The sequence below is a fragment of the Ailuropoda melanoleuca genome, chromosome 11, assembly GCF_002007445.2.
Source record: "Ailuropoda melanoleuca isolate Jingjing chromosome 11, ASM200744v2, whole genome shotgun sequence".
Classification (NCBI taxonomy): domain Eukaryota; kingdom Metazoa; phylum Chordata; class Mammalia; order Carnivora; family Ursidae; genus Ailuropoda; species Ailuropoda melanoleuca.
In genome coordinates, this window is record NC_048228.1 from 78,570,496 (window position 1) to 78,598,122 (window position 27,627).

At 38.5% G+C, this 27,627-nt stretch overlaps 1 protein-coding gene across 5 annotated transcripts in view; it reads left to right on the plus strand.

Annotated features, from left to right (window-relative positions):
* Positions 1 to 1,178: 1,178 nt before the first annotated feature.
* SMIM14 (small integral membrane protein 14) overlaps positions 1,179 to 27,627 on the plus strand; it is a 70,050-nt gene continuing 43,601 nt past the window's right edge. The window contains exons 1-3 of one of the 5 annotated variants that reach the window (XM_034671931.1): positions 1,253 to 1,389; positions 1,813 to 1,907; positions 23,217 to 23,305. In XM_034671931.1, the coding sequence (XP_034527822.1) occupies positions 1,853 to 1,907; positions 23,217 to 23,305 (144 nt within the window). In that variant the 5' untranslated portion in view covers positions 1,253 to 1,389; positions 1,813 to 1,852. Of the gene's footprint in view, positions 1,390 to 1,812; positions 1,908 to 14,351; positions 14,386 to 23,216; positions 23,306 to 27,627 lie in introns of those variants that run through there. The other 4 variants (XM_019805885.2, XM_002925167.3, XM_034671929.1 and 1 more) reach the window with 4 other exon arrangements.

Here is a 27,627-nt window from a genome sequence, read left to right on the forward strand (position 1 = left end):
ACTTGTAATCTATTAACTAGGAAACACTCTTGAGTTTTACCAGAAAACTTTAATTTTCTACAAATCTTTATCTGTGTGCAATATCCAACTACATTAAAAAGATCTTGCAAATTATACTACTAATTTGCTAAAGGTGACTCAGGTGAGAGGATTTACTAAGTGGCTAGGTAGAAATTCAGAGGTGAAAAGGTCATCAAGTCGGAAGAAGGAAGAGAGTTCTTTACAGCTAACTTTCATCTCTTTTGCAAGAGAGGCAAAGAGGATATGCCTTTGTGAAATCTTTGTTTGGAACTTACTTTTATTTTGCCACTGGTCCTGTTCTGATTAAAGTTTGTTAATTCACGGACCTAAAACAGAGTAGCCCTAAGCTTTGCCAAAGTGGGAAATTTCCAGGGCCCTGAAGGTTTAGGTGGGAGACTAAGAAGGCCAGAATGGGAGAGTAGGAAGCACCAAACTAGGTCCAAAAGAAATGAGGTTCTTACTCCCCAAATAGTATCCTTATTCCAGCAACAAAGGCTTAGGGGTGCCGCCCAACAAAGCTTCCCCCCTGCCCATTCTCCACTATCTCCTAACCAGCGAGCCATGCTTGGTGACATATTCCCTTTCATATTTCTCTTGAGCTTAATTTTACACAGCTTTCTGGGTTCAAAAACGTTAGGGAGGGTAAAGGGGTTCAGTAACTACTATATTTGACACACTTCTGTGCATCGGAGTAAATTTTCATCTCCAATTTTCACCCGGGCCTAAGTAAGCAAAACAAAACACAAAAAAACCCCCAACAAACAGAAAACCACCCACAACTCTACAGAGGTACCCTTTCTCAGCAGACACTAAATTGCGCCCATCTCTACTTCTCCCCTCGCCATTCTAAGGACTTGGGTCAGAGAAAGCCACCAAATCAAGCAGTGACGCACAGCAAAGGACATTGTTCACCAAAGACGAAACAGAGGTTACGCGGGCCAGTTCAGCAGACGCGAGGCCTCGCCCTCTTCACTTCACAGCGCTCAGCCCCACCCCTCCAAACCGGAACTGCAACCCCCGCGCTCTGCGCCCCCAAGAATAGCGTGTCGCTCGCGCCCGCCCCGCCTCCCCCGACACACTGGGCAGGCGCGGGGCGCGCGCATGCTCTGCAGGCGGGCCGCTGGGGTCTCGAGTCGCTGCAATCTGTTGCGCCGCCGCCCGCTGGAGCCGGCAGATCCGGGTCTCGTGGCTTAGAGTGACGTGGTCAATCGAATCAAAACAGAGGAGGGGAGGAAGCCAGCGGCCAGGAGCAGCAGCGGCCGCGGCGTCCCGAGCGGCCGCAGCCTTCCGGAAGCTTCAGGCGGTCTTTCTGCCGAGCCTTGGTCCTGGCCCCCATCCTCCCCGCCCCGTCGGTTGTTGTCTGGGCGGGTGAGTGTCTCCCCCTCTACCACCGCCGTTTGCCGGCCCACCCTTCCCTCACCCTGTTTTTTCCTGGGGACTCCTCAGGCTCTGGGGGACTGCGGCGGCTGCGGCAGAGCAGGGCTGACTTCTCGGGCTCGGTGGTTCTCCGGCCGGGCTGGGGACCGTGCACCCGGAGAAGCCCGCTGTTGCCGAGCCCTCGTCTCCCGGCGAAGAGTGAGGCAGAGCGCCTGCAATTTGGCTCTCTCTGCAGGAAACCAGAGTCGGGGCTTAGCAGGAAAAGTGGACGGTAGCCACGGGTGGTTTTATTTTTAGGGCAAGACAGTCAGCTCGGGTGGAGGCGTATAATGGGAGTAAAAAGAAGAGAGTCGTAGCTGGAAGGAAAAACCCTCAAACCCTGATACACTGTATCATTTACCTCTGTTTCTCTAGGTTTGATGAAGTCTTTAGGATGCGTCCTTTGTTGTGATTGATGAGACAGGAAAGCTGCCATCCAGAAAGCCGGAGCCTTTTTAGTCCTTATTGTGGTACAAATTGAAAGTATTCCCTTTTTCTGTTTGTTCAGTAAGTGGAACCAGACCTGACAGTGAAGAGGTAGCACCCTTTATAAAGACATGTGCAATAAACTGGTTACCGGCGCACTTGAAGTCCAATGTTGCCGTTTAAAACCAAAGTTTTCCAAAGTGGCTGCTTCTGTGTGTGTTCGGATTTTAGCCAAGATGATATTTGTTAGCTGTAGAAAGTCAGTAGGATGTTTTGAGTTGTTCTAGTTTGCGGAATCGAAGATATGGCCCTAATAAGAGAAGGTGTCTTGGTTTTGCATCAAGAGTCGGTGAGCCTCACGCACATAATACCTGTGTTTGTTGAAGAGACCTTCCAGTTTTTGTGTGTTATTGTCAGAAATCATTGGCCCCTCTACATATACAATAACTTAGATGGTGTAAGACCTTTCAGGTGTTTTAGTCTTGAGACCCTTTGGTGGTCTCACGGCCCAGTTCCGTGGAGGTTGCAGAAAGCTTGTGTTCCTTTCCACTTGAGGTGATCGGGCCACGCAGATTCCTGTAGTGTAGCCTGCTTCAAGCCCTGCCACCCTCCGCGCCCCCGACAGCACAGAGACCAGAGGACCAAACCTCCTTTTTGCCCTAACTTGGTGTTTACTATCCCCCCCCCGCCTTTTTTTGTCCCCAGAGAACTGATTAATTGAGGTGTTTCTTTGGTAAATGGCAAGGAAGAACAACAGAAGTATGCGCTAATTGATTGCCCCTTATGAAATTCAGGAAGAGTACTTAGGCATTTAGACCACTTCCTTGAAGGGTGTATCCTTGTGTGGTATATCATGGACCTCTTAACAAATTTCTTTCTCCAGTGTGTGCAATTGAGATCTTTTTTCCTTAATACCACAGTTGAAATCCTGCTGATTTAGAGAAATGAAATTACGTTTCCTTGAAGGTTTTTTTTTTTTTTTAATCTTTTATGTAACCTGAACTGAATATTCTGGCTTATATGAAATAATTTGTAATTGGAGAATTATTACAATTAATAATCAAAAAAGAAAATAAGTTATTGATAACCCTGCCATCCAGAGATGATCAAAATGTTGGTAGTGATTTATATCCTTCCAGACTTTTTTGCAGTCATACATTTTACACAAAAATGGCATCATACCACATATGCTTTACTGTAACCTGCTCTTCTACACGGTAGCACTTTGGAGTAACAAAATATATATTTTCGTAGAGAGAGACTTTTGGACCCTAAATTTAGGGTATATTCACTGTATGTTTGCCAGACTGTAATGATTAGAATCGTGGTTTTAAAAGATTTCCTCCCAGACTTCTGTGATAACATTAAGAAGTTAATCTGCATTGTGTGTCACTCTGAGGTTTTCTTGTTTAGCCCTTGGGAGACCAGGGACAGAATAGCCTAAGCTGGCGACAGAAAGTTTAAAAGGGTTTTGCTAATTTAGTGATTTGATTGAGGTAAAGCTTTAGTCTTATTCGATAGCTACACTGTGGTCCAAATGCTGACCACCTGGCCAGCCCTCATCAGTGAGGGCCCGTAAGATTTTACTTTATGAATCACACTCAAGAGTATTGGATGTATGCCCGTTTAGCCCAGTGCCTTCTTGGTGGTGCCAAAAGAGAAGGAAATGTCCCCTTCACCTCAGCTTCAGAGGATAAAACTTACTAGGAAGTATCCTAAATATGCTAATAACCCATTCATGTTCCTTAGTCCTAAACGTACCTAAAACCTTTAAATCTCACTTTTTATTCCCTATCTCTTGGGTAATAGTCCCAGATGCTTACTGCTTATTTTGTGACTTAGTTCTTTTTCTCTGATTTACCTTTACAGTGTTTAATATATGTATTCTAAATTTGGCCTCTACTTCCCATTGCTACTACCTCTGCCTTTGCCAGCTCTCTTACCTGGCCTACTGTAGTAACCTCCTGGTCTCCCAGCCTCCACTATGGCTTTTTATCTTGCATTCCCCTTACCACAGCCTAAGAGATCCTTTAAAGTGTAAATCAGATTATGTTACCCGTTTTTTTGGAAAGCCTTCCATCACGTTCAGAATAAAATCTGAACTAATGTTTTGGCCCTGCCTCCTTCCCTTAACTCACCATATATCCCTCTGCCTAGATTAGTACCCCGGAGCCTGGGTACTAATTTCTTCCTGTTTTCCAGCCCTACTGGCACTGTCCCTGGAACTTGCCAGGCTTGTTCTGCCGTAGGGCATTTACCTTCGTCGTACCCTGTGGCTTCGATATTCTCCCAGGTCTTGCTGTAGCTAATTCCATCATGTCATTCAGGTCTCAGTTCAAGTGATGTTTCTTTGAGGAGATTGCTCCCCAACTATCTCTCCATTCTCTTATTTTCTTCATAATATTTTGTACTATCTGGAATTTCCTTATTTTTTATATCGTTTCCTACACTAGAAATTGAACTCTTAGAAAACGGGGACCTTGTCTGTCCTTTTCACTGCATAGTAGGAACTCAATGAATGTTAGTTGAATGAATAAACTTGCTGAACAGGTGTGTATTCCTCTTGAACATACTGGTTTAGATCAGTTCTTTGTGTGGAAGAACCCTAGTTTTTAGCTTTTTTTTTTTTTTTTTCTTTTAAATAGGGCAGTACCTTGATTCTCTTATTTTAGGAATTCTTGATGTTTGGGCAGGAGAATGGCCACATTCTATTTTATATTTTATTTTCGTGTTTAATTTCTTTTTCTCCCCCCCTCCCCCCACAATTCTACTTTAGACTTGTAGAATTAATCCCTGGGAGGAGTGGGTTCTAGGAATCTGCATTTTCAACGAACCCTTGAGGTGATTTTAATGGATATTTAAGTTTGAGAATGTCTCTTGATATTGTAATGGCTTCTCTCTGGGAGATTACTTCTTGCTTTATAGTAGTAATGATAGCTGCTGTTTTGGAGAACACTCTTATGTGTTAGGTACTATGCTAAAAAATTACATGTTTTTCATTTAATTGTACCTACTCAGAGGTAGGTATTCCTACTCCCATTTTGTAAGTGAAGGAACTGTGACTTGGTAAGTGGCAGAAAGTTGGATGAACACATCTGTTAATCACTGTACCCCACTGCCTCTGAACTAGTATTTAGAACTGTACACAGTACTTTGGTTTGAAAGGCCATGTTTTTGTTAAGGGCAAGATAGCGTATTCTATCCCATTTCCAACCCAGTCCTTAATGAAGTTTTTTTTTTTTGTGGTCTTTTTTCCTGAAGTTGCACAGGCAAAGTTGTAGGAGATGACCTCTGCAAACACTCCTAGGTCTTGCTTTATTGTATTGAGAGCCTACCAGGTAAATTTTAAGAGCCTACCAAGTAAATTTTAAGTATTTGAAGTGTTTTCTTCTAACTGTACATTACCTTGTGTTCCACACACCAAAAACCTGTCTATTACTTTCTATCTGCTTGTATAGTCATTTGAATTCTTCCTCCATTTTCTCCATCGATTTGGGTGATTTACTACTTGGGCTATTATTGGATCATCATAAACTGAATAGATTTCTCACTGCAAGACCCCTTTCCAAATGACTTTAAAAAGAGTTAAATTTGATTGGTGTGTTGATTTTTTTTTGAGGTGGGGGAACTTAATCTAAAGAAATACTGGCTGTCTTTAGTCTCTTCCTAGTTTTTAAGCTTGGCTTCTGTTTATCTCTGGAGCACATGACCTTTACCAGAGCTCTGTCCTTGCCCACCTCAGGCTTCTGTAAATAGCCATGTGTCTGCTTCCATCACTTCATCTTCTGCGTTGTCTGTGGCTGTGTGGCCTATTTGATTGGGAGGCCCATGAGGTCAGGGAGGACCAGTTAGATAATCAGTAGGGTTGTTGATGGAATAAATAAATGAAGAAAAATAACTTTAATCTGTGTTTGTAAAAGATGGTACATTGCTAAAAGGAATTATTTGTGATCTTTTTCCATATAATTTAATAGGACTTAGAACAAAACCTCAATATAAGACACTAAATTGTCTAAATTGGTAATGATAAATAATGACATATTAGTATATGGAGGGTAAAGATTTTGCAAAAAGTTTAGCACTCCCAGCTGTTCTTTGTTATATTTTGGCTTATGTTAGGATTTTTTTAAGATTGTAAAACTTCTGGGGCAACTGGGTGGTTCAGTCAGTTAAGTGCCTGCCTTCGGCTCAGGTCATGATCCTGGGGTCCTAGGATCAAGGCTCCTGCCCCACTCTCTGCTCAGTGGGGAGTCTGCTTCTCCCTATCCTTCTGTCCCTCCCTGCTGCTCACTCTGGCTCTCAAATAAAATAAAATAAATAAAATCTTTAAAGAAAAGATTGTAAAACTTCTTAGACAATTAACTGCTACAGGCTTATAAGTAAAGGTATTCTTTGGTTTGTGTTTATGTGTATATTCATTTTTTGGCCCACATAGTAAGTACTAACCATATGAATGTTTCTATAGTTGGTGACATATGAGTAGGTCCTGCATTTGAGTAAAGAGCAGTTTGGGCACTTCCATTTTGGAAAACGGCTGAAAATTACTTGAGTCTGAAATTAAAATACAGTTACCTGTTTGAATATCAACAATAATGGCATTTGGTATTTATGGCTATATTTTCCAGTCCCTTGAGTTCCTTTGCACACTTTATGTTTACCTATCACATCAGTCTTCTCAATCAGATATTGTTATGCCTAATTTACACTGGAGGAAACAGGCTCTGGCTAGTTGCCCAGGGTAAAGGCACTAGGTACTGTTGGGATTCAAACCCAGTCTTCCCTGGATCTTGGACTTTGTTATAATAGTATTAACTAGTCTTTTGTCTTACAGAATTATAGAAGTTATAATAAGAAACCTACTTATTACAGCTGTCAGAATATGCTAGTAGAACTACTTTCGTAAATTGTTTTGTTCTATTTAAACCTGAACTGGATATGGTTTTCTAACAGCCCCTGTTTTTTAACACAAGGCATGCTTGTTGCTGAAAAGCTGTGAGAGATAGTACTGTACGAAGCCCAAAACAACAAAATCTATAATCTTCTCAGAGAAGTTATCTCTGTACGTGTATTTTTCTTCCAGTGTTTTATTTATTTACTTAAAATGCATCTTTGGTGTAAATGAGATAGAATACCCACATAAGCTTGTATCTTGGTTTGGTTTGGTTTGACTTAATGAGCATGGCCTTAGAAACTTTCTAAACTTGATTTTTACTGGCTACATTTTAATTTTTTTTGAAAGTTTTCTTTATTTTTTTTGTAATCTCTGCACCGAACATGGGGCTTGAACTCACCATTCCAAGGTCAAGAGTCACATGCTCTTTGGACTGAGTCAGCCGGGCACCCCGTAACTGGCTATGTTTTAGAAGATATTTTTAATAAACTGATTACTGGAGGTTTTCATTTAATGTTGAACATGAATGTAGTTTTCACTTTTCACCATTATAAGTGATATTGTGATGAACATTGGCTTTAAAAGTTAACCTAAGCTCTGATTAATTAGAGCAACGGGTCTAATTATTTTTTAAAAGTTATATTTAAGACATTTTAGTGATTTGAAATGCAGTGACTTTAATCATAATTTGGCAAGTGTATGCTACATACATATACTTGTACTTCCTAGAAAATTTACATGAGAGTTTTTAATAGAGATTGCCTCACAGGAGAGGAGAGTACCTTTTACTTTGCATTTTTTTTAACCTTTTTGTATTTGAATTTTAAAACTGTAAATGCATGTTGCTTTTAAAATTCTCTTTCTTTGAAATATTAAAATCTTGGTTCTAAACTAATACCCAGTTTTTAGATATATAATAGGGTTTATATTTTGTTTATAACATTTTACACTTCAGTGCTTTTGTTTTGGAGAAAGTTACCTTCTCATTGCTTATTTTCATATTGAATTTTCATTTCCTTTTTTAAATTTAGATCAAAGCACAGATGTGAGTCTCAGCTTTGTAAAAATACAAAATGAAGCTGGTTTTTGCTCGACTGCACTCATTGACAAGTACTACGGATACAGTGTTTTCAGAATTTAACAGCTAATAAAGATGTTTCAAATCAAGATAGGAGTGCAGTAAGCATCCTCATGGTATATGCGCCAGACTTAGAGGTCAGTGTTCTGGCTGCTATCTTGTCTTCTTACAACATACTTTTTATTTTATTTTATTTTATTTTTTTTTATTTATTTTTTTTTTTTAAAGATTTTATTTTTTATTATTTATTTGACAGAGATAGAGACAGTCAGCGAGAGAGGGAACACAAGCAGGGGGAGTGGGAGAGGAAGAAGCAGGCTCACAGCAGAGGAGCCTGATGTGGGGCTCGATCCCATAACGCTGGGATCACGCCCTGAGCCGAAGGCAGACGCTTAACCGCTGTGCCACCCAGGCGCCCCTACAACATACTTTTTAAAATACAAGTTAAATTTTTTTTTTTTTTTTTTGCATAGTATATGTTTTGTTTCTTTGTTACTCTTAGCAAAGATAATGTAAAAGAAACAGACTTGCTTAAAATTTTGAAGACTTAAAAAAAAAGCTGTGTTGTTTATTCAAATTTCATTTTTTGATAATATTGGTTTCTTTATCACAGTGGTTCTGAGTATTTTTTCTGTCATCATGAATGCCATTTATGTGCATCTATGTACAGATACATTATCTAGCCATAGCATGGCTGAGAGAAGTTACATGAGGTGGGAGAGCAGAAACCATAACTCCTTTCTGTTCAAGAAATCATATAGGCAAGCAGATGAATGAGAGAAAAAGTCTTGATCCATTTTAATTTATTTGAATGATGTAAATCATTCACAACCTTGTAACATTACTTGTGATATACTTCACAATTTCAGAACACACTAATATTTTGTAATACAACTATTGAAAACTACTTTCTTAACTAAGTAACTTCTGTCTACTCTGATTCGGGATCACATAGTATGGAATTTTTATGTCATCTTCTGTTAAATTTTTGTTTCTAACTTAGGAAAAACAGCCTTTTTTCCCTTAGTTTAAAAATTTTCTATTCAGGTGGCGCCTGGGTGGCTCAGTTGTTAGGCGCCTGCCTTCGGCTCAGGGTGTGATCCCGGAGTTCTGGGATCTAGCCCCCATGTCAGGCTCTTCTGCTGGGAGCCTGCTCCCTCCTCTCTCACTCCCCCTGCCTGTGTTCCCTTTCTCACTGGCTGTCTCTGTCTGTCAAATAAATAAAATAAAATCTTTAAAAAAAATTTTTTTTTCTATTCAGAATCTGACTAATACGTACTCTTGAGTAGAAATTTTAGAAAACACTTTCAGAATATGAAAATTTTGGTTATGATGTTGAATATAAACAAAGATGATTCATTTGAAAAGTTTTCTTTTTGGGACCATTCATGATAAATTTTACCCCAGACCTTGAGAGAATCTTTGGGATTGTACAAAAGTAAGGAACAGCCAGAAAAGGACAGGAAATTCATAGGTGAGGGACCAAGATTCAGAACAGACTTCTTTCTGCTCTTTCTCTTTTATGCAGAAGAGTGATAGCTGAGCCTCAGGAGAATACAAACATGCCAAACCAGTATACAGAGATCTTGGGCTGAGAGTTGAAGATAAATTGCAAATCTAAGGGCTTAGAGTTGAATTGGCCCAGAGCATTTTATAGCTTATAAAGCACTGTTAACACATTCTCATTTGATCCTCGAAACAACCCTTTAAAAAGAATAGTTTCAGTTATCACTCCTGTTTTATAGGTAGTGAAACTGAAGTCACAGAGAAGCTAATTTATCCTTTTCTCAGTAGTGCCATAACTTGAATCATATATCTGAGATGTATTCTTTCTGCTATCCTATGATGTTTTAGCCTAAGGTGATTCCTAGAAATACAGTCAAATAGGTAAGGGAGAAAAAGGTCACTGAGGAAAGAGAAGGTGGTGTCTCAGAGGAAATAGGGCCACATTAACTGAGTTTCTAGAAAAAGTGGTAGAGCCCTGGGGGTGGACCTATAACAGTCCTGTGCTGCAGAGATACAGAGGAATTAAAGAGCTCAGGAAATTCTTGAAGACCTTGAAGAGTTAAGCTTTAAGAAGCAATGGTTTAGAAGGTTAGTTGAGGAGAGTAGTTCTTTTCTTCGATTTTGAGCTTTCTCCTGAGAAGTCATTTGTCTGTTACATTTATTTTGGCTGTTAATTATATACTGGTATGTAATTATTATTCTATGAGTTAATTATAATTAATAATTAACTTGGTTGCAGGCTCTTAGAGGTAGGGGATGCCTTTTATTTCTTTTATATCCTCCTCTAAACTCTTCTTCCAGTTACTTAGTCCCCTGAAGACTTGTTAGATACAACCTTCTGAGGAAAGGAGAAGTGAGAGAAGACATGGGTTTGAATCCCATGCCTCTTTGACATTGGGTAAGTCGCTGAAGCTGTCTGGGCCTCAGTTCTTTTCTCTTTAAATGAGTAGGTGAGAACTGCTGCATCCCCAAAGTTTTAATAGTACCACTTGTCAAGTTGTGATTTGTTGAACTATGAGTAAACATAGACTTGTCATCCTCTAATGTATATCTTATCTATACAGTGATATCTTGCACAAGCCTGTTGGTTACACTCACCTTGTTTCTTGTATACATTAGCATTCCACTCTGTGGAAAATAAGCATTTTATTATCTTTTCTAGCCTGCTTTAGTCTCTTCCTTTTGAATAGTATGCTCTTTCTGAAAGAGTGTCTTAAAGCTTTTTGTTATGCTGTAAAAATATTTTGTAAGAATTTCAGAGATGGTTCTTAATTGTATTTTCTCTTGTAAATGGCTCATTCTAGGTGGAACACTATAGGGTCACCCTATTGGATCAGTACAGGACATATTATAAGGAATTTGTAACTATAATTGCTTGGCTATTAATTTGAGTTTTAAAACTTGTCATGATAGAATTCAGGGAGTCTTAACTCCTAAGAACAAAGAATTGTGATATTTAGGGTATATAATAGGGTTTATTTCAACATTTCAATTTTTAAAACGTCTTTAACTTCTCCCAGGCATAGCTTTAGCACAATTTTTAGCAAACGATTGACTAATTTGAACTTGTGTCTGCATCCTTTCCTTGCTCACTTCCCATCAGAGATGCAAATGTGTTTAAAAGTATGTCATTAGTAAGAAGTAATAGGAAGTCAGTTGATAGTTATGTAATTTCTGTACTGCTCTGAAGTGATCTTTGTAAGAGTGAAACAAATGTCACTAGCGGGTTTGGTCATATCACATCCATATCCAGATGTGGAATGAGTCCTGGTCAGGAATTTACATTGTGACTTTCTGTCCAGAGTCTATCTCAAATTAGATGTGTGACCATGGTCAAATTGCTAGTTTCCAGGGCGCCTGGGTGGCTCAGTCGCTAAGCGTCTGCCTTCGGCTTGCGTGTGATCCCAGGGTTCTGGGATCAAGCCCCACATTGGGCTCCCTGCTCCGCTGGAGCCTGCTTCTTCCTCTCCTACTCCCTCTGCTTGTGTTCCCTCTCTCGCTGGTTGTCTCTGTCAAATAAATAAATAAAATCTTTTAAAAAAAAATTGCTAGCTTCTCTGAACCTATTTTCCTCATTTAAAAACAGGGATAATTCTCCTGCTTTGACTGTCAGAAGGACTTTGTTAGCATGTGAAAGTAGTTAGCCAAGCTACAGTCAAATATAAATTATAGGTATGGCTATGTTTGATTGAGATCCATTTCTGATAATAGAGCAAGAATATGTTGCAAAAAAGTGTTGTATATGAGTGAATTTGAACACCTTAATACATTGAGATGTTGGGTCATCCAATGAAAGTAATCCCAACTACTCAATTGTATATTAGTCTATAGCATCATAATGATAGTATTACTAAAAGTGATAGACCAATAGTTTGTTTTCCATGTTTAATATGAAAGATAGCCAAAGTTTTGGGATATCTCTACTCTTTCGTTTGGTCAGTTGTCTAATTTACTACTGATAAAAACTTTTACATAAAAACTTGGGTCAGAAAGCTGTTTCTAGAAGAAAATTATTTTTAGAGGTAAGCAGTTACCTCTGTGATATAATTGGGAATAAGGTTAAAAATAGAGTGGAAAGCAAACTTAGGTGTAGGCTCCCTGAATGCCCTGGAGGCAGTTCTAGCAGTTTCTGGCATATTTCACTTTCTTCGTTGTATAACTTTGGAGCTTTCATCAGTAGAATTGATGCTTTTTTAGAAAAAAATGCATGGAATAGTTATTCTGAGTTACCCATCATCTCTATTTTCTATCATAAAAAAAAATTGTATGCATTCTAAATTGTTACTTTGCCATTTGTTCTTGCTGTGGGTTTTTCCTTTTTTTAATGGAAAGAATTTTGATACCATTTTTTTTTTAAGATTTTATTTATTTATTTGACAGAGATAGAGACAGCCAGCGAGAGAGGGAACACAAGCAGGGGGAGTGGGAGAGGAAGAAGCAGGCTCATAGCACAGGAGCCTGATGTGGGGCTCGAAACCATAACGCCGGGATCATGCCCTGAGCCGAAGGCAGACGCTTAACCGCTGTGCCACCCAGGCGCCCCTTGATACCATTCTTGATCACTGTAAAGATTTGGTTGGCTATTTGAAAAGACGATTTCATCATATATCACTTTCTTAAAATCACAGAAGATAATTTTCATCCTTTGACCTTGTATCAGCCTTGGTTAACCCATGCTTTCTCAAGAAGAGACCCCTGTGTTTGCTGGGGGGAGGCAGAAGAGTGTTCTGTTTTTCTATATAACTGTATTTATATATATTTTAAAGATTTTATCCATCTGTTTTTGAGATCGAGAGAGCGTGTGAGCATGAACTGGGTTGAGGGGAATAGAGGGAGAAGCAGATTCCCCGCTGAGCAGGGAGCCCAATGTGGGACTCAATCCCACGACCTGGGATCATGACCCAAGCTGAAGGCAGATGCTTAACATTCTGAGGCACCCAGGTACCCTGTAAAACTAGTTTAAAGAGACCTTACATATGTTTGAAATTTTTGGTGTTAAAGATAAAATAGTATAATGAGTCCTTGTGTACTCATCAATTGGCTTCAACAATTATTTAACTCACGGCTGTTTTATTTTGTCTATACTTCTCCCTTTGCAGAATTATTTTCAGCTAGATCCCAGTCATTCTCTCTAATTGAAAACACCTAGTTTTATCTCTCAGAGATAAGGACTCTGTTTAGATATGATAATTGGCATTGTAGTTATGCTAAAAAAAAATTAGTAATTCCTAAATGTTGCTTAATCCAGTTAGTGTTCAGAGTTTCTGGTTCTTGCATAAATGTTCTTTTACAATGTTTATTTAACTCAGGATTCAAACAAGGTCTGTACATCGCATTTGATTGATGTCTCCTGAATCTCTTCACCATATCCCTGCCATATCTTTATTTACTTTTTGCCATTTATTTACTGATAAATGTGAGTTAGTTTTCCTGGATTTAGCTGCTGCATCCAAAGTTTTTTTTCCTTATTGTAAGAGTTAATGTATGATCATCATATGATACTTAAAATTTATAAAGCAGAAAGTAAAATCCTATCACCCAGAGACACCCAGTGTTGAACTTTTGGTATGCATTCTTTCAACTCTTTTGAGCATGTGTTTTCTTTGCTTTTTAACCATGTGCATGTGCTATGCTTATTTTTATATCCTATTTGATATACTTTAATATTGTGTTGTGATCATTTGCCCATGTCATTATGAAAGAAAATGAAACATTTGGCTGCATAATACTACACAGTATGTATCATAATTTAAACATTCCCTTTTACCCATTTAGTATGTTCCAATTTTTCACTCTTGTAAAATTATGAGAACCATATTTGTACATAAATCTCTGTAGTTTAGATTTTTTTTTTTAATAGAAGCAGAATTAATTCGGAGGGCATGAACATTTTTTTTAACTTTTGGATTCATATTGCCATAAAAGTTATTACAGTTTGTAATCTCAAATGCAGTCTATAGCTTATTTAAGATTCTGTTTGCCAATGCTCTTTGTTATTAAGATACCTTTGCCAGCCATATTAGTCAAATGTGTTTTTTTCCCCCGATTTTGCTCTTTTTATTTTATTTGGATTTTCTTTTTTTTTTTTTTAATCCACACAGTATTATGTTGTAAATTTGTTGGTATTTTCCATTGTATGTGGTAGTTCTTCCACAATGGTCAAATAGTCAACTAAATTGTCTTCTAGAATTACTGCTGGGTTTTTTTCCTTCTTAATTGCTAGGAGGTTTTCCTGGGACCATTTTTAAAATATTGATCCTATCATTTGTAATTCAGACTTTGATGTATAAATAAATATATTTTGTGGTTAGTATGTTTAGAAAAATTCTATAAGAAAGAAATTCTTTTTTCTTTCTTTTTTTTTAAGATTTTATGTATTTATTTGACAGAGAGAGAGAGACAGCCAGAGAGAGAGGGAACACAAGCAGGGGGAGTAGGAGAGGAAGAAGCAGGCTCCCAATGGAGGAGCGTGATGCGGGGCTCCATCCCATAACGCCGGGATTATTCCCTGAGCCGAAGGCAGACGCTTAACGACTGAGCCACCCAGGTGCCCTGAAAGAATTTCTTATTTCCTATGTCATAGTATTACCTCTTGTTCTTCTGCTTCCTCTGCCTTCTTTTTTTCTTCTTACCATCCCAGCTATGGTGTGCATCCAGATGTCTTTGATTCTGGATGTGCCTTGAGAAAACACCAGTAGCAAAACTAGTCTAGTCCTTGTCTTTTTCCTTTTGTTCTTTTTTTAATGTGTATTTTAAAAATGAATTTAAAAAAAGTGAATTCCCATTTGCCTTTATTTTAAACTCAATTTGACAAAACATCGTATCAACATTAGTAGTTTGTGGTATTTACAGTTTCAGGATTTTGATTTTCTTGTTAAAGCTTCCACCACAGAGTGAGTAGGAGAAAGGAATGGTAAAGTTTTTTTTTTTTTTAAGTTTTTAATTTTAATTCCAGTATAGTAAATATACAGCATTAGGTTAGTTTCAGGTGTACAAGATAGTAATGCAGCAAGGCTGTACATTACTCATCATGATAAAGGTCCTCTTCAGGGCAAGGTAAACTTTTCCAAACTGAGTTTGCAAAGAATGATTACCCCAGATTTAGGGCAGAGGCTGATTTTAGAGGTACCCATTTTGTGCTCCATTATATACTTAATCATTTCTTGTTGATGGTGGGATTTGGTTCATTTTGAAAATACATTTACTTTTTTTTTTTTTTTTTTTTTAAAAAAGGGGGGGGGGGGGNAAAAGAGAGGGAGGTGGGGAAGGGGCAGAGGAGAGAGAGAATCTTAAGCAGTCTTCTTACCCAGCATGGAACCCAACATGGGGCTTGATCTTACAACCCTGAGATCATGACCGGAGCCAAAATCAAGAGTCAGATGCTTAACCAACTGAGCCACCCGGGTGTCCCACCCCTTTATCATATATTAACTCTAGCCAACAAATTTAGTGATGACAAAGGGTCAGATAGAGGGTTGAGAAAATTTAGCATATCCAGGGGTACCTGGGTGGCACAGCAGTTAAGCGTCTGCCTTCGGCTCAGGGCGTGATCCTGGCATTATGGGATCGAACATCAGGCTCCTCCGCTATGAGCCTGCTTCTTCCTCTCCCACTCCCCATGCTTATGTTCCCTCTCTCGCTGGCTGTCTCTATCTCTGTCGAATAAATAAATTAAAAAATCTTAAAAAAAAAAAAATTTAGCATATCCAGTCCAAGGGAAAATTTAGATGCAGTTAATTTGTTCCTAGAGCTGTGGTTCTGGTAGGGGGAAGAACAACAAGCTTACTGTATGGTATTCTTTTAAAAAGTTAATATTTTTTGAATAGTTCAGAAGCCACAAAATGGTATACAGTGAAATGTCCTTACTACTTCTGCCCCCAAGCCACTTACGCCCCCTTTCCAGAGGCAACCAATTATATAATTATTTTTAAATAATAAATTCTTAAGGTTTTAGATCATTTGCAAACATCTCTCTATAGATAAAAATTTATACTTAAGTTATTAATGTGTGGGAGTTTTGGCATCAGTCTTTATTATTTTGGGTAGAATCATTTGTTTAATGTATGGATGCATGTTTACCTATATATAAAAATTTACATACCCTTATGTAAATACATAATTGATTCAAGCAGTAAACTGAAGTATAGAAACTTAAAAAACGAGAAGAGAAAACGTCATCTGATCACCTAAACAGGACCAGTACAATCGTTTTATTGTAGCATAATTCCTCCCTGTGTTTAAATTCTGGGCATGTAGTAATTCTATGTACTTTTCCCCCCTTAACCACAAGAATTTCACGTTGAGCATACTGGATTTCTGACTCATTTCTTATGAGGGAAATGAATTTTTAGTAATATTGCTCTTGGAAGCAGGGCAGGGAACTAACCTTTATTGAAGAAGAGAGAAAACTAGAGATTGGCAACAAAGTAGGGAGGTTAAATAAGGGTACATATTTTTATAATGCAGGCTTGAGAAAAATAAAGGAAAAATCAAGTTGCAGTAATTCTGAGTTCTTAGACCTGGTTGCTTTGCTTCTCTTTTCTTTTTTTTCTCTCTTTTCTTTTCCCCATCTCGCTCCCCCTCCCCTTACCCCTTTTGCTCTTCTCCTCCTCCTCTCTGTCCCCCCACACCTAGTGTGGGGCTTGAACTCATGACCCCAAGATTAGGAGTCATATGCTGTACTGACTGAGCCAGCCAGGTGCCCGCCCCCTTCCTCCCCCTGCCATTTTTTAAGGAATGAATATGAGATGTATAGGGGATAAGTTTCCATTTTGTTATGTTTTGATGTAGGTACCAGGAGGATTTATTTAAAAAAGGAAAGGAAAAGATCTTTCCAAGTCATGCATTCAGTTTATGTTGGGACTGCAATGGAGCAGGGGCGGCAGAGGCCAGAGACTTCAAGTTATAAAATGGAAAGGGGTTGAATGCTTGCTTGGAAGGTCAGAAATGCCTAATACGTAGTATTATACCTAAGTAAAAATTAATTTATTAGCCTCTTGGTAGAATTACAGGGAGGGCACCCCAAAAAGTTTCTGGAGAGCAATGGATAATTGTGGAATTAATAGTACATTGCCCAGTATTGCTAATTTAAGGTAAATAGAATGTCAGTAATAATCTATTTCTTTTTATCATTTGCAAGGGCTCTCCTAGGATCACCTGGAAGTAGTGTTAGTCTGCTTTGTCTTTTGTGGTCTGTGATAGTTTTGTGTGCTTTCCTTGTTTTTTGATGTCCTTGACAGTTTTGATGAGTATTGGTTAGGTATTTTGTAGAATTCCTCTCAATTTGGGTTTGATGATTTTTCTCATGATTAGACTTAGTGTGATGTTTTGGGGGAAGAATACCGCACAGGTGAACTGCCTTTCTTATCACATCTTATTAAAGGGTACATGATAGCAGCGTGATTTATTTATTCGTCAGAGGGAGAGAGAGAGCACAAGCAGGGGGGAGCAGCAGGCAGAGGGAGAAGCAGGCTCCCTGCTGAGCAAGGAGCCCGATGCAGGTCTTGATCCCAGGACCCTGGGATCATGACCTGAGCCAAAGGCAGATGCTTAACCAACTGAGCCACCCAGGTATCCCCAACGTGATTTATCGCTAATGATGTATACTTTGATCTTTTGGTCAAGGTAGTATTTGCTAGGTTTCTCCACTATAAAGTCACCTTCTTTTTCTGTATTCTGCCATTTAGAAGTAAGTCACTAAGTCTAGTCCACATTCAAGGTCAGAGGAGAGTTAAGCTTTACCTCTTAGAGGGGTTAAGTCTACTTAAATTATTTTGAATTCTATGTGGAAGATTTATTCCTTTCCATCCTTCTGCTTTCCCCCCTCTGTTGGAGTATTTAAAAATAAACCACAAATAACACACGCCATTGATAGGAATGTTTTTGTAGTCCTTTTTTTGTTTTGTTCTGTTTTGTTTTAGGTTTATTTATTTTTTAGTAACCCTACACCCAGTGTGGGGCCCAAACTCACAGCCTCTAGATCTAGAGTTCAAGAGTTGCATGTTCTGAGACTGAGCCAGCCCGGCACCCCTATAGTTCTTAATACATATTGTCAAATTGCTTTTCAGAAGTGTTGTAGCAGTGAGCTGCAGGACTAGCAGTGTATGAGTGAACTTTCAGTGTACTCTTGTACTTTCTGTGTTTTGTTTTTTAAGTGAAAGTTCACATTAATTTGCATGTATTTGATGACTAGTTAAGGTCACTTTTTTTTTTTTTTTTTAAGTAAACCCTACCCCCTAGTTTGGGACTTGAACTAAAGATCAGGAGTTGCATGCTTTACAGACTGAGCCAGCCAGGTGCCCCAGGGTGACTTTTTGTTTGTTAATTATCTATAGTGACTCTTTTGGGAACTATCGTTTCTCTTCGGCTTTACCTATTCCGAAAATTTTTTAGAGACTCTCTTGGCTATTTTAGCTCTTTTGTCTCTTAGAAACTTCAGAGATTTATCTACCATTTTGCTTACTAGCCCCTAATTTTTAATGATCTTCTGGGTTTTGTCTTTTATTCAGATTTCATGATCACATCTTTCTCAGTCCTGTTGTATTTTTAAAAATTTTGTCCTGTTTCTGTCACATTTACCTATTCTTGGGAAATTTGCTATCCATTGGTAAAGCAAGAAGTAAACAGTTCAAGGCTATTTATAGGTAAAGGTCGTGTAACTATAGTTCCATTCCAACTTAATGTGAGAACTATTGTGGGTTAATTCAGCATGTGACTAGATTATTTCCTTTAAAAATTCATGACTGAGTCTCCCATCCATTTTGTGTTAAAAGCACTTTTGAAATATTTACTGTTTTTCAGTGTGTTATAAAAATTGCTAACTCATTTGAAAATGACTTCTATAACCTTGAAACCTATGTTAACATTTTATTACGTTTTGGAAATTTTTGTTACTCCTAGGTATTTGTAAAATTACCTCTTTTAAAGGAATTTAGAATATAATAGTTTCTTGAAAGGATCTAACTAAACCAAATATTTTCTTCTGTGAGCGGAACCAAAATGAAAACTCACATACACATACTAACATAGAAATGCTTTCCTCCCTAAATCTTTAATGACTTGGAAGACATTTTTTTCCTTCATGTGAGTCCTTAACCTCTATAGCAACAAAAAATAGCTCCAAAATGAAAGAGCTTAAGTAAAATTATCAAAAGAAAATCTAAGGTTTATTATTGCCCTTCAGTTCTGTCAGCATGTCCCTGGAAGAAATCAGTGTGTTAGTTAAAACATTAAAAAAAACTAAAATACTTTCCAAATATTATTTCATATTGTCATTGGATGTTATTTTCAATAACTGTCTTAGGATTTTAGATCTGTTTGAGAGAGAGAGCAAGTGAGAAAGAGAGAGCACGAGCAGCGAGGAGAGGCACGGGGAGAGGGAGAAGCAGACTCCCTGCTGAGGAGGGAGCCTGATGGAGGGCTCGATCCCAGGACTCCAGAATTATGACTGAGCTGAAGGCAGACGCTTAACTGACTGAGCCACCCAGGTGCCCCTAGATCTGTTTTTTTATGGTTTGTAATTTTATTAACTCTTTAGCTAATAGTCTAAGATAGATAAATATTTAAATAGAAAAATATGTAAAAATAGACCCTTGTGAATCTGGCTTTGAAACCACCTAGAAGGAAGGGAAGCAAATAACCTATAAAAAGTTCTTAATCTTACTATAACTATGGATTAATACTAAATAATAAGCTGTGATAAATATAATAAAAAGCAACTATGAAGAGCTGCTAAAATTGGTAAGATGAAAGTTTGAAAAAGAAGAAATGTAAATGCCAATAAACTTGAAAAGATATGCAGCCGTATTGGAATTAGGAAATAAAAACAATCAGATATATTTCTGGGACCCAACATTCTGGCACAGATATTTTTTAGTGTAATATATTATTGTACTATCAGTGATAGTAATACTGTATGTAATTACTATGTTATACAATTAATAGTATGTACTGTGTGCTGTTGATAGAATTAGAATTGGCAGAGGCTTTTTTTGAATGACCTTAGGCCTAGCTATTTAATTTTTTTTGTATTCAGGTAGATAAATCTCTTAAGTTTCTAAGAGACAAAAGAGCTAAAATAGCCAAGAGAGTCTCTAAAAAATTTTTGGAATAGGTAAAGCCGAAGAGAAAAGATAGTTCCCAAAAGAGTCACTATAGATAATTAACAAACAAAAATATGGGCACAAAGATTGTTTTTGCAGTATTATATTAATAAAAAAGTTGGGAAGTCCATGGGGTGCCTGGCTGGCTCAGTTGGTAGAGTATGCAACTCTTGATCTCGGGGTCATGAGTTTGAGCACCCCGTTGGAGGTAGAGTTTACTTAAAAAAAACACTGGCAAGTCCCTAAGTAACCTCTACTAAAAGAGTGCTAGGGGTGCCTGGGTGGCACAGCGGTTAAGCGTCTGCCTTCGGCTCAGGGCGTGATCCCGGCGTTAAGGAATCGAGCCCCACATCAGGCTCCTCTGCTATGAGCCTGCTTCTTCCTCTCCCACTCCCCTTGCTTGTGTTCCCTCTCTCGCTGGCTGTTTCTGTCTCTGTTCAATAAAAATAAATAAATAAAAATTAAAAAAAAAAAGAGTGCTAAAATTGCGTGTTCATGTTTTTGGAGTATTATGTAGCCATGAAAAAGAATGAAGTAGAGCTTTATGTATTGAAAGGTCTGAAGGGTTTTTTCTTTTTAAGATTTTATTTACGTGAAAGAGAGGGAGAGCATGGGGAGGGGAAGGGGCAGAGGGAGAAGCAGACTGTCCGCTCATCTGGGAACCCCATGGGGGCTCGATCCCAGGATGCTGGGATCATAACCTGAGCCAAAGGCAGATGCTTAACCGACTGAGCCACCCAGGTGCCCCGGTCTGAAGGTTTTGTATGCTACAAAAAGACAAGTTGCAGAATATGTATGACATGATCTGTAAGATCCACCAAAATGATACATGTAGATACATATTTATAAGGCTGTACATAGGTAGGAAAAGACCTGCAAGTATTCACACCAAACTATCAGGGGTGGGTGGTACCCCTGGGGGAAGGGTGGAGACTTGGGGAGGAAGGAATGGGAAAGTTGACATTTTCCATTTTATTCTGTATCCTTCTGGATATACCACTGATACCAAGTGATCTGATAAAAATATGTAATACTGGTACCTTTGCTGTTTTATGATTTGCTCTTAAGAATGTTTAACCTCATGAAGAACCACTTTTAAGGGGTGCCTGGGTGGCTGAATCAATTAAGCATCTGCCTTTGGCTCAGGTCATGATCCCAGAGTCCCAGGATCGAGCCCTGCATAGGGCTCCCTGCTCAGCAGGGAGTCTGCTTCTGCCTCTGCCCTTACCCCACTCATGCTCTCTCTCAAATAAATAAATAAAATCTTTAAAAAAAAAAGAACCACTTTTAAGAAGTTTATTTCCCAAGAAATCAATCCCTTATGTAAGCATGTAATTCAATGGCAGAATTCTAGAAAATAGGGTAGAGAAACTACAATATCTACTTTTTCACCTTTTCCAAAGTTATAAGTAGGCAATTAAATTTGGCTTCCTGAATGTGAAATAAGGTAAATTAAACCCACCCAGCATAAGGGTGTAAGGTTCTAACAGCAGATAATAAACTGGTTAACAGCCCTGGAAAGTTCCGTCAGCATATAGAAACGGGATGACTCAACTGCTTATCACAGCTGAACTCCACCAGGAAAGGTCTGCTAGTTGGAGTGGAGGGAGGAAATGACCTGGATCTGAGGGATATGGGGAATTGCATTTGCCCTTCCAACATTCAGAGTGTATCCTTTGACTTCTTTTCTACGATAGGTGTTGTTTAGGAGAGGATGGTTTGAGAGCTTTAGATGTGTGCACTGATAATTTTATCCTCTATGCGGCATAAAAAGCAACCTATAAAGTGTTGGTTAATTTATGCCCACAGTCAGATTGCTGTTGCAAATATTAATTGTAATAGGAAAATACTGATATATAAATTAAATGCTTATTATCAAAAATTTCAAAATATGGAAAAGAATTGTATAGGAACTCTCTAGTAGCTGTCAGCCAACTTCAGTAATTACCAACGAATGGCTTATTTTATCTGTTTTATCTGTGCCCATATTTAATTCCTTCCTCCCCTGGATTATTTTGGATTTTGAATTTTTTCAGTGTATTGTTTATATTTCGTGACTTAGGCATTTTATGACCAATTGCAATAAAGCTGGTTGTCAAGTTCATGACTTTGGTGTTCTTTAGCATTGTTCTCGTATTACGGACACTGAGGAGGTGAACAACAACTCTGAAACAAGGACATCAAAGCCATTGTTTTAATACTCTCAGGTATTTGTTAAATACCCTGCTGTACCCTGAAATAAATTCTAGGTATTTGTAAAACTCCCCAAATAAATTCTGATATACCAGAATTCTGATTTAGTAACCCAGTTCTGTCTGCCCATGATAGAGCAGCTTCTTAATGTCTCTGGACATGTGAGATTTAAATGTGAGGTGGGATTGGTTAAGTTTTTTGCTCTAGTCCTTAGCTGCTGGCATGCTTGATGCTTGTTCTGAGGTCCTCGCCAAAAAAGAACTGTTTCCGTTCTGTTTAAAAAAAAAAAAAACAAAAAAACAAAAACCCAAGTAATTTTAAAGTGGAAACTACTAACTGAAAACTGCATAGTACTTAAAATAGTTCAAGTTTATGTGAAGAAAGTTCCACAGAAGCATAGCACTATTGAAGACTGTCCAATATATAAATACATTTTCTCATTTTACTGGAGGCTGATTAATACTGGCATATCTTTTAAAATTCTAGTTGATTTGGGATGCCTGGGTAGCTCAGTCATTTAGGCATGGGCCTTCAGCTCAGGTCTAGAATCAAGTCCCACATCCGGCTCCTTGCTCAGTGGGGAGCCTGCTTCGCCCTCTGCCTGCCTCTTCCCTGGCTTGTGCTCGCTCTCTTCTCTCTCTGACAAACAAGTAAAATCTTAAAAAAAAAAAAATTCTAGTTGATTTACATGCTTCTGGCATATATAGGTAACAGAGAAAATAAACGTCAGAGATTCAGCAAATATTTATTCATTGCTGTGGCTTAAGCAGCGAAGGAGGTGTTTGGAGACAGAATGATGACTAAGTTAGGTTGCTGCCCTCAAGAAGCTGTGGACTTTTTGGAGGTGGAGGGTGATGGCAGTATTGGTGGAATCTAGTTTTATTAATCAAATGGATTTTTTAAAAAAGACTTAAAAATAGCTGTGTTTTGCAATTTTTATGGGTGATAGAAACAAGTCTCCCTTTATAAAGGCGATTCGTTAGTTAGCATTTCTGTGTTCAGAGGCTGCAGAACTGGGTGGGTATTAGGCATTTTAGTATTTGAATTTCATTTTAAAAAATCTCATAATATCTTTTAATTTCAGCTGATGTTTTATTGGCCTGGGGAGGCACAGATAGGAAGGAAGGACCAGTATTTGTAAATGGAGATTCGCTTATGGATTTGGAAAGACAGGTGAGAAACAGGCTTTCAAGGGTGAATTTTATCTGCCTGTAAGAGTGGGATATATTTATTTTCAGGGTCTTCTGTATTGGATATGTACAGTAAGTTCTTTGACAGGAAGGCTAATCATTTTTTTTTTTAAATTGGGCTCAGACACAACTGTGAAGTAGTCAGAGTTTGCATTTGGTATTTCGTACCTTCTGGAAGAGTTAGGCTCTCCAGCTTAGATGGCCTGTGACTGACTCCTCTTCCTTTACCTACCTCCCCTTAGCTCAGGCATACAGATCTCTGAAGATACTAGCTGGGAAGTAGGTTTGCCCTGACTCTTCTGAAACTTGATTTCACCTCAGTCTATCTTGGATATTTCCCCAGATCATTACAAAGAAATTTGCTTCATTCTTTTTTGTTGTTGTTGTTGAAGATTTTATTTATTTATTTGAGAGATAGAGCAAGCACGAGGAGGGGAAGGACAGAGGAAGAAGGACAAGATGACTGCCCGCTGAGCTCTGAGTCAGCTGCGAGGCTCTGTCCCAGGACCCTAAGACCATGACCTGAACCAAAGTCAGACACTTAACTGACTAAGCCACACAGGTGCCCCATGCCTCATTGTTTTCAACAGCTGTGTAGGATTTCATGTACTCATACTATCATTTATTTAATTAGAACCATAAGGATGAAGGATATACACTTTGCTTTATCATTTTTTTGCTTTCATAAACAGTGAACATCTTTATACAACAATGTTACATGATTATTTGGATATGGATATCAAAGTTAACTAGATAAATTACTTTTTACCAATCTTTGGATACATGAAAGTGCTAATTGGATTTGCACCTCTTATATTTTTTGTTTTTTGGCTCTGTATTTTCCTGTGAACATGATCTTTGCTCATTTTTTGTAAGGTTGCCATTTCTATATTGATTTTTTGGAGTTCACTGTAAATTAAGGAAATTAACCAGATATGTGTTGCAAGTGTTTTTCCAAGTTCTTTGTCTTTTTATTTTACAATATATTTTTGGTTTATAGAAACTTTTATAATTTTTGGCTGTCAAATTTATTGGTCCTGTATAGTTTCTTTGATTTATGTTGCTTTGCAAGTATTCCAGTAGTCTTCTTGTAGTTATACATTTGTGACTTTTAAAAATTAAGCTTCTGTATTTTGAAATTCTTAATATATGAGTACACATGCATTATAAAAAGTGTTTAAAAATTGAAAAGTGAAAGTCTGTCTTAAAATTATATTCTTTTCCCTAGAGCTAACCACTTACTAAGTTGGATGTATATTTTTCCAGTCTTTTATGTGTGCATCATACTTCAATTAAAAAAAAAAAGGTTATCTTACCATTTATTAAGTAGTTGATAGTTGAAAGTGGCACCTTTATCATATCCTAAATTCCCCTTAAAAATCATGGGTCAGTTTGTGGGTATTCTATTCTGATCCATTGCTCTAGTTGCTTTAGTTGACTGTTTCTTTTTTTTTTTTTTTAAGATTTTATTTATTTATTCGACAGAGATAGAGACAGCCAGTGAGAGAGGGAACAAGCAGGGGGAGTGGGAGAGGAAGAAGCAGGCTCATAGCAGAAGAGCCTGACGTGGGGCTCGATCCCATAACGCTGGGATCACGCCCTGAGCCGAAGGCAGACGCCCAACCGCTGTGCCACCCAGGCGCCCCTAGTTGACTGTTTCTTGGTGTGCCTTTATTTTAAGAAGTTAAATCACTGGGACGCCTGGGTGGCTCAGTCGATTAAGCAGCTGCCTTCTGCTCAGGTCATGATCCCAGGGTCCTGGGGTTGAGTCCCTGCATCCGGCTTCTTGCTCAGTGGGGAGTCTGCTTCTCCATTTGCCTGCCGCTTCCCCTGCTTGCGCTCGCTCGCTCTCTCTCTGACAAATAAATAAAATATTTAAAAAAAAAAGTTAAATCACTAACACATCTAGAATTTGTTTTGGTGTAAGGAATGAGGGTGAGGAGCCAGCTGTGCCCTACATCATTTATGGAATAATTTCTCTTCCCCCCAGTGATTTAATATGCTCTCATCAAACCTAGATAATTCTAGAAAGGATAGAAAGGACACCATTATCTCTGACCTATTGAAAGACCATTTTGATTAGGCTTCATATATTGACTAGCTTTCTTCCTATCAGTTTTCCATAATGCAGCCAAGGTGATCTTTTCTAAACATAGCCTTTATAGGCTTCACATTGCTATTTGGATGAAGACCTAATCTTGAACATGGCCTAGAAGACCCAGTGTGGCCCATTCCCTTGACCTCTCTGGTCTCATTTCCAATGACTCTTCTTGTTCTGGATTCCAGTGTATTGTGGCTTTCATTGAGTTCCTCCACAATGCCAATGCTTTTACTTGCTCCAGGGTCTTTACACTCCTATTCCTTTTGTGTCTGGAATGCCCTCCAGACCCCAGTCCTCACACCTTCTACTTCTATCTTGCCCTGTTGTATTCCAGCATATCCTCCTACTTTCAACTCAAAGTTAACTTCTTGATAAAATCTTCCCTGATTCCCTAGGTAAGTTAGAAACTGCATGTGTTCTCTGCGCACCATTTTTCTTTTTTTAAAAAAAAATAATTTAATCTCTCCACCCAACATGACGCTTGAACTCCTGACTCCAAGATCAAGAGGTGCACACTCTTCCGACTGAGCCAGCCAGATGCCCCACTTTTTTTTTTTTTTTTTTTTTTAGAAACAGCGTTTTTGAGACATAATTCACATGCCGTATGATGCATCATTCAAAGTATAAAATGAGTGGTTTTTGGTATATTCATGGAGTTGTGTGACCATCACCATAATCAATTTTAGAACACTTTCTTAACCCCAGAAGAAAGCAGGTACCAGTTAGCAGTTAGTCCCCATTTCTTCCCAAGCCCTCTAGTCCTAGACGACCAGAATGTTGTTTTTTTAATTGGGTAAAATATATAATATATAATATAACAGATTTTGCTTTTTTTTTTTTTTTAAGATTTTATTTATTTATTTGACAGAGAGATAGCCAGCGAGAGAGCGGACACAAGCCGGAGAGGGGGGTGGAAGAGGAAGAAGCAGGCTCCCAGCAGAGCAGGGAGCCTGATGCAGGGCTTGATCCTAGGACCCTGGGATCACGCCCTGAGCCGAAGGCAGACATGTAACGACTGAGCCACCCAGGCTCCCCCAGATTTTGCTATTTTAACCATTGTTTCAAGTTTACAATTCAGTTGCAATAATTACCTTCACAGTGTTGTACAATTATCACTGCTATGTATTTCCAAAACTTTTTTATCACCCCAAACAGAAATTCTGTATTCGTTAAGCAATGGCTCTCCATTCCCTTCTTCCCCATCCTCTGGAAAGCATTCTACTTTCTGTCTGTATGAATTTTCTTATTCTAGATATTTCATGGAAGTGGAATCATACAATATTTGTCCTTTTGTGTCTGACTTATTTCATTTAGCGTAATGTTTTCACAGCCTAATCATGTGTTGTATTTCCATTCCTTTTTATGGCTGAATAATATCCCATTGCATGCATATACCACATTTTGTTTCTCCATTTATCGGTTGATGGCCATGTGGGTTGTTTCTACCTTTTGGCTATCATGAATAATGCTGTTGTAATTAACATAAGAGTATCTGAGTCCATTTTCAAATCTTTGGGGTGTATATCTAGAAGTAGAATTGCTGCATCATTGATAATTCTTTCTTTTTTTTAAAGATTTTATTCATTTTGGAGATAGAGTGTGAATGCGAGTGAGGTGGGTGGGCAGAGGGAGAGGGATAGTCAGACTCCATTCTGAGTGCAGAGCCCGATGCGGGGCTTGATCCTATGACCCTGAGATCATGACTTGAGCTGAAATTGGGAGTCGGGCACTCAACCGGCTGAGCCACCCAGGCACTTCTGGGTCATTGATAATTCTATGTTTAACTTTTTTTTTTTTTTTAAGATTTTATATATTCATTTGAGAGAGAAAGAGAGAGAGCACAAGCAGGAGGAGGGGGAGTGGGAGAGGAGAAGCAGACTCCCCCCTGAGCTGGGAGTCCCACAGAGTCCTTATTTTTAAGCCAATTAAGCAGTTCTTTTTTAAAGTAAGATCTACGCCCAACATGGGCTTTGAACTCACAACTGGAGATCAGGAGTTGCATGCACTACCAACTGAGCCACCCAGACCCCCCGTGGAGAAGACTTTTTAAGATTTGTATTTGTTGGAGCACCTGGATGGCTCAGTAGGAAGAGCATATGACTCTTGATCCTTAAGGTCATGAGTTCCAAACCCACATTGGGTGTAGAGTTTACTAAAGAAAAAAAAAAGGATTTGTATTTGTAGAGACAAAATCTTGAGGCTCT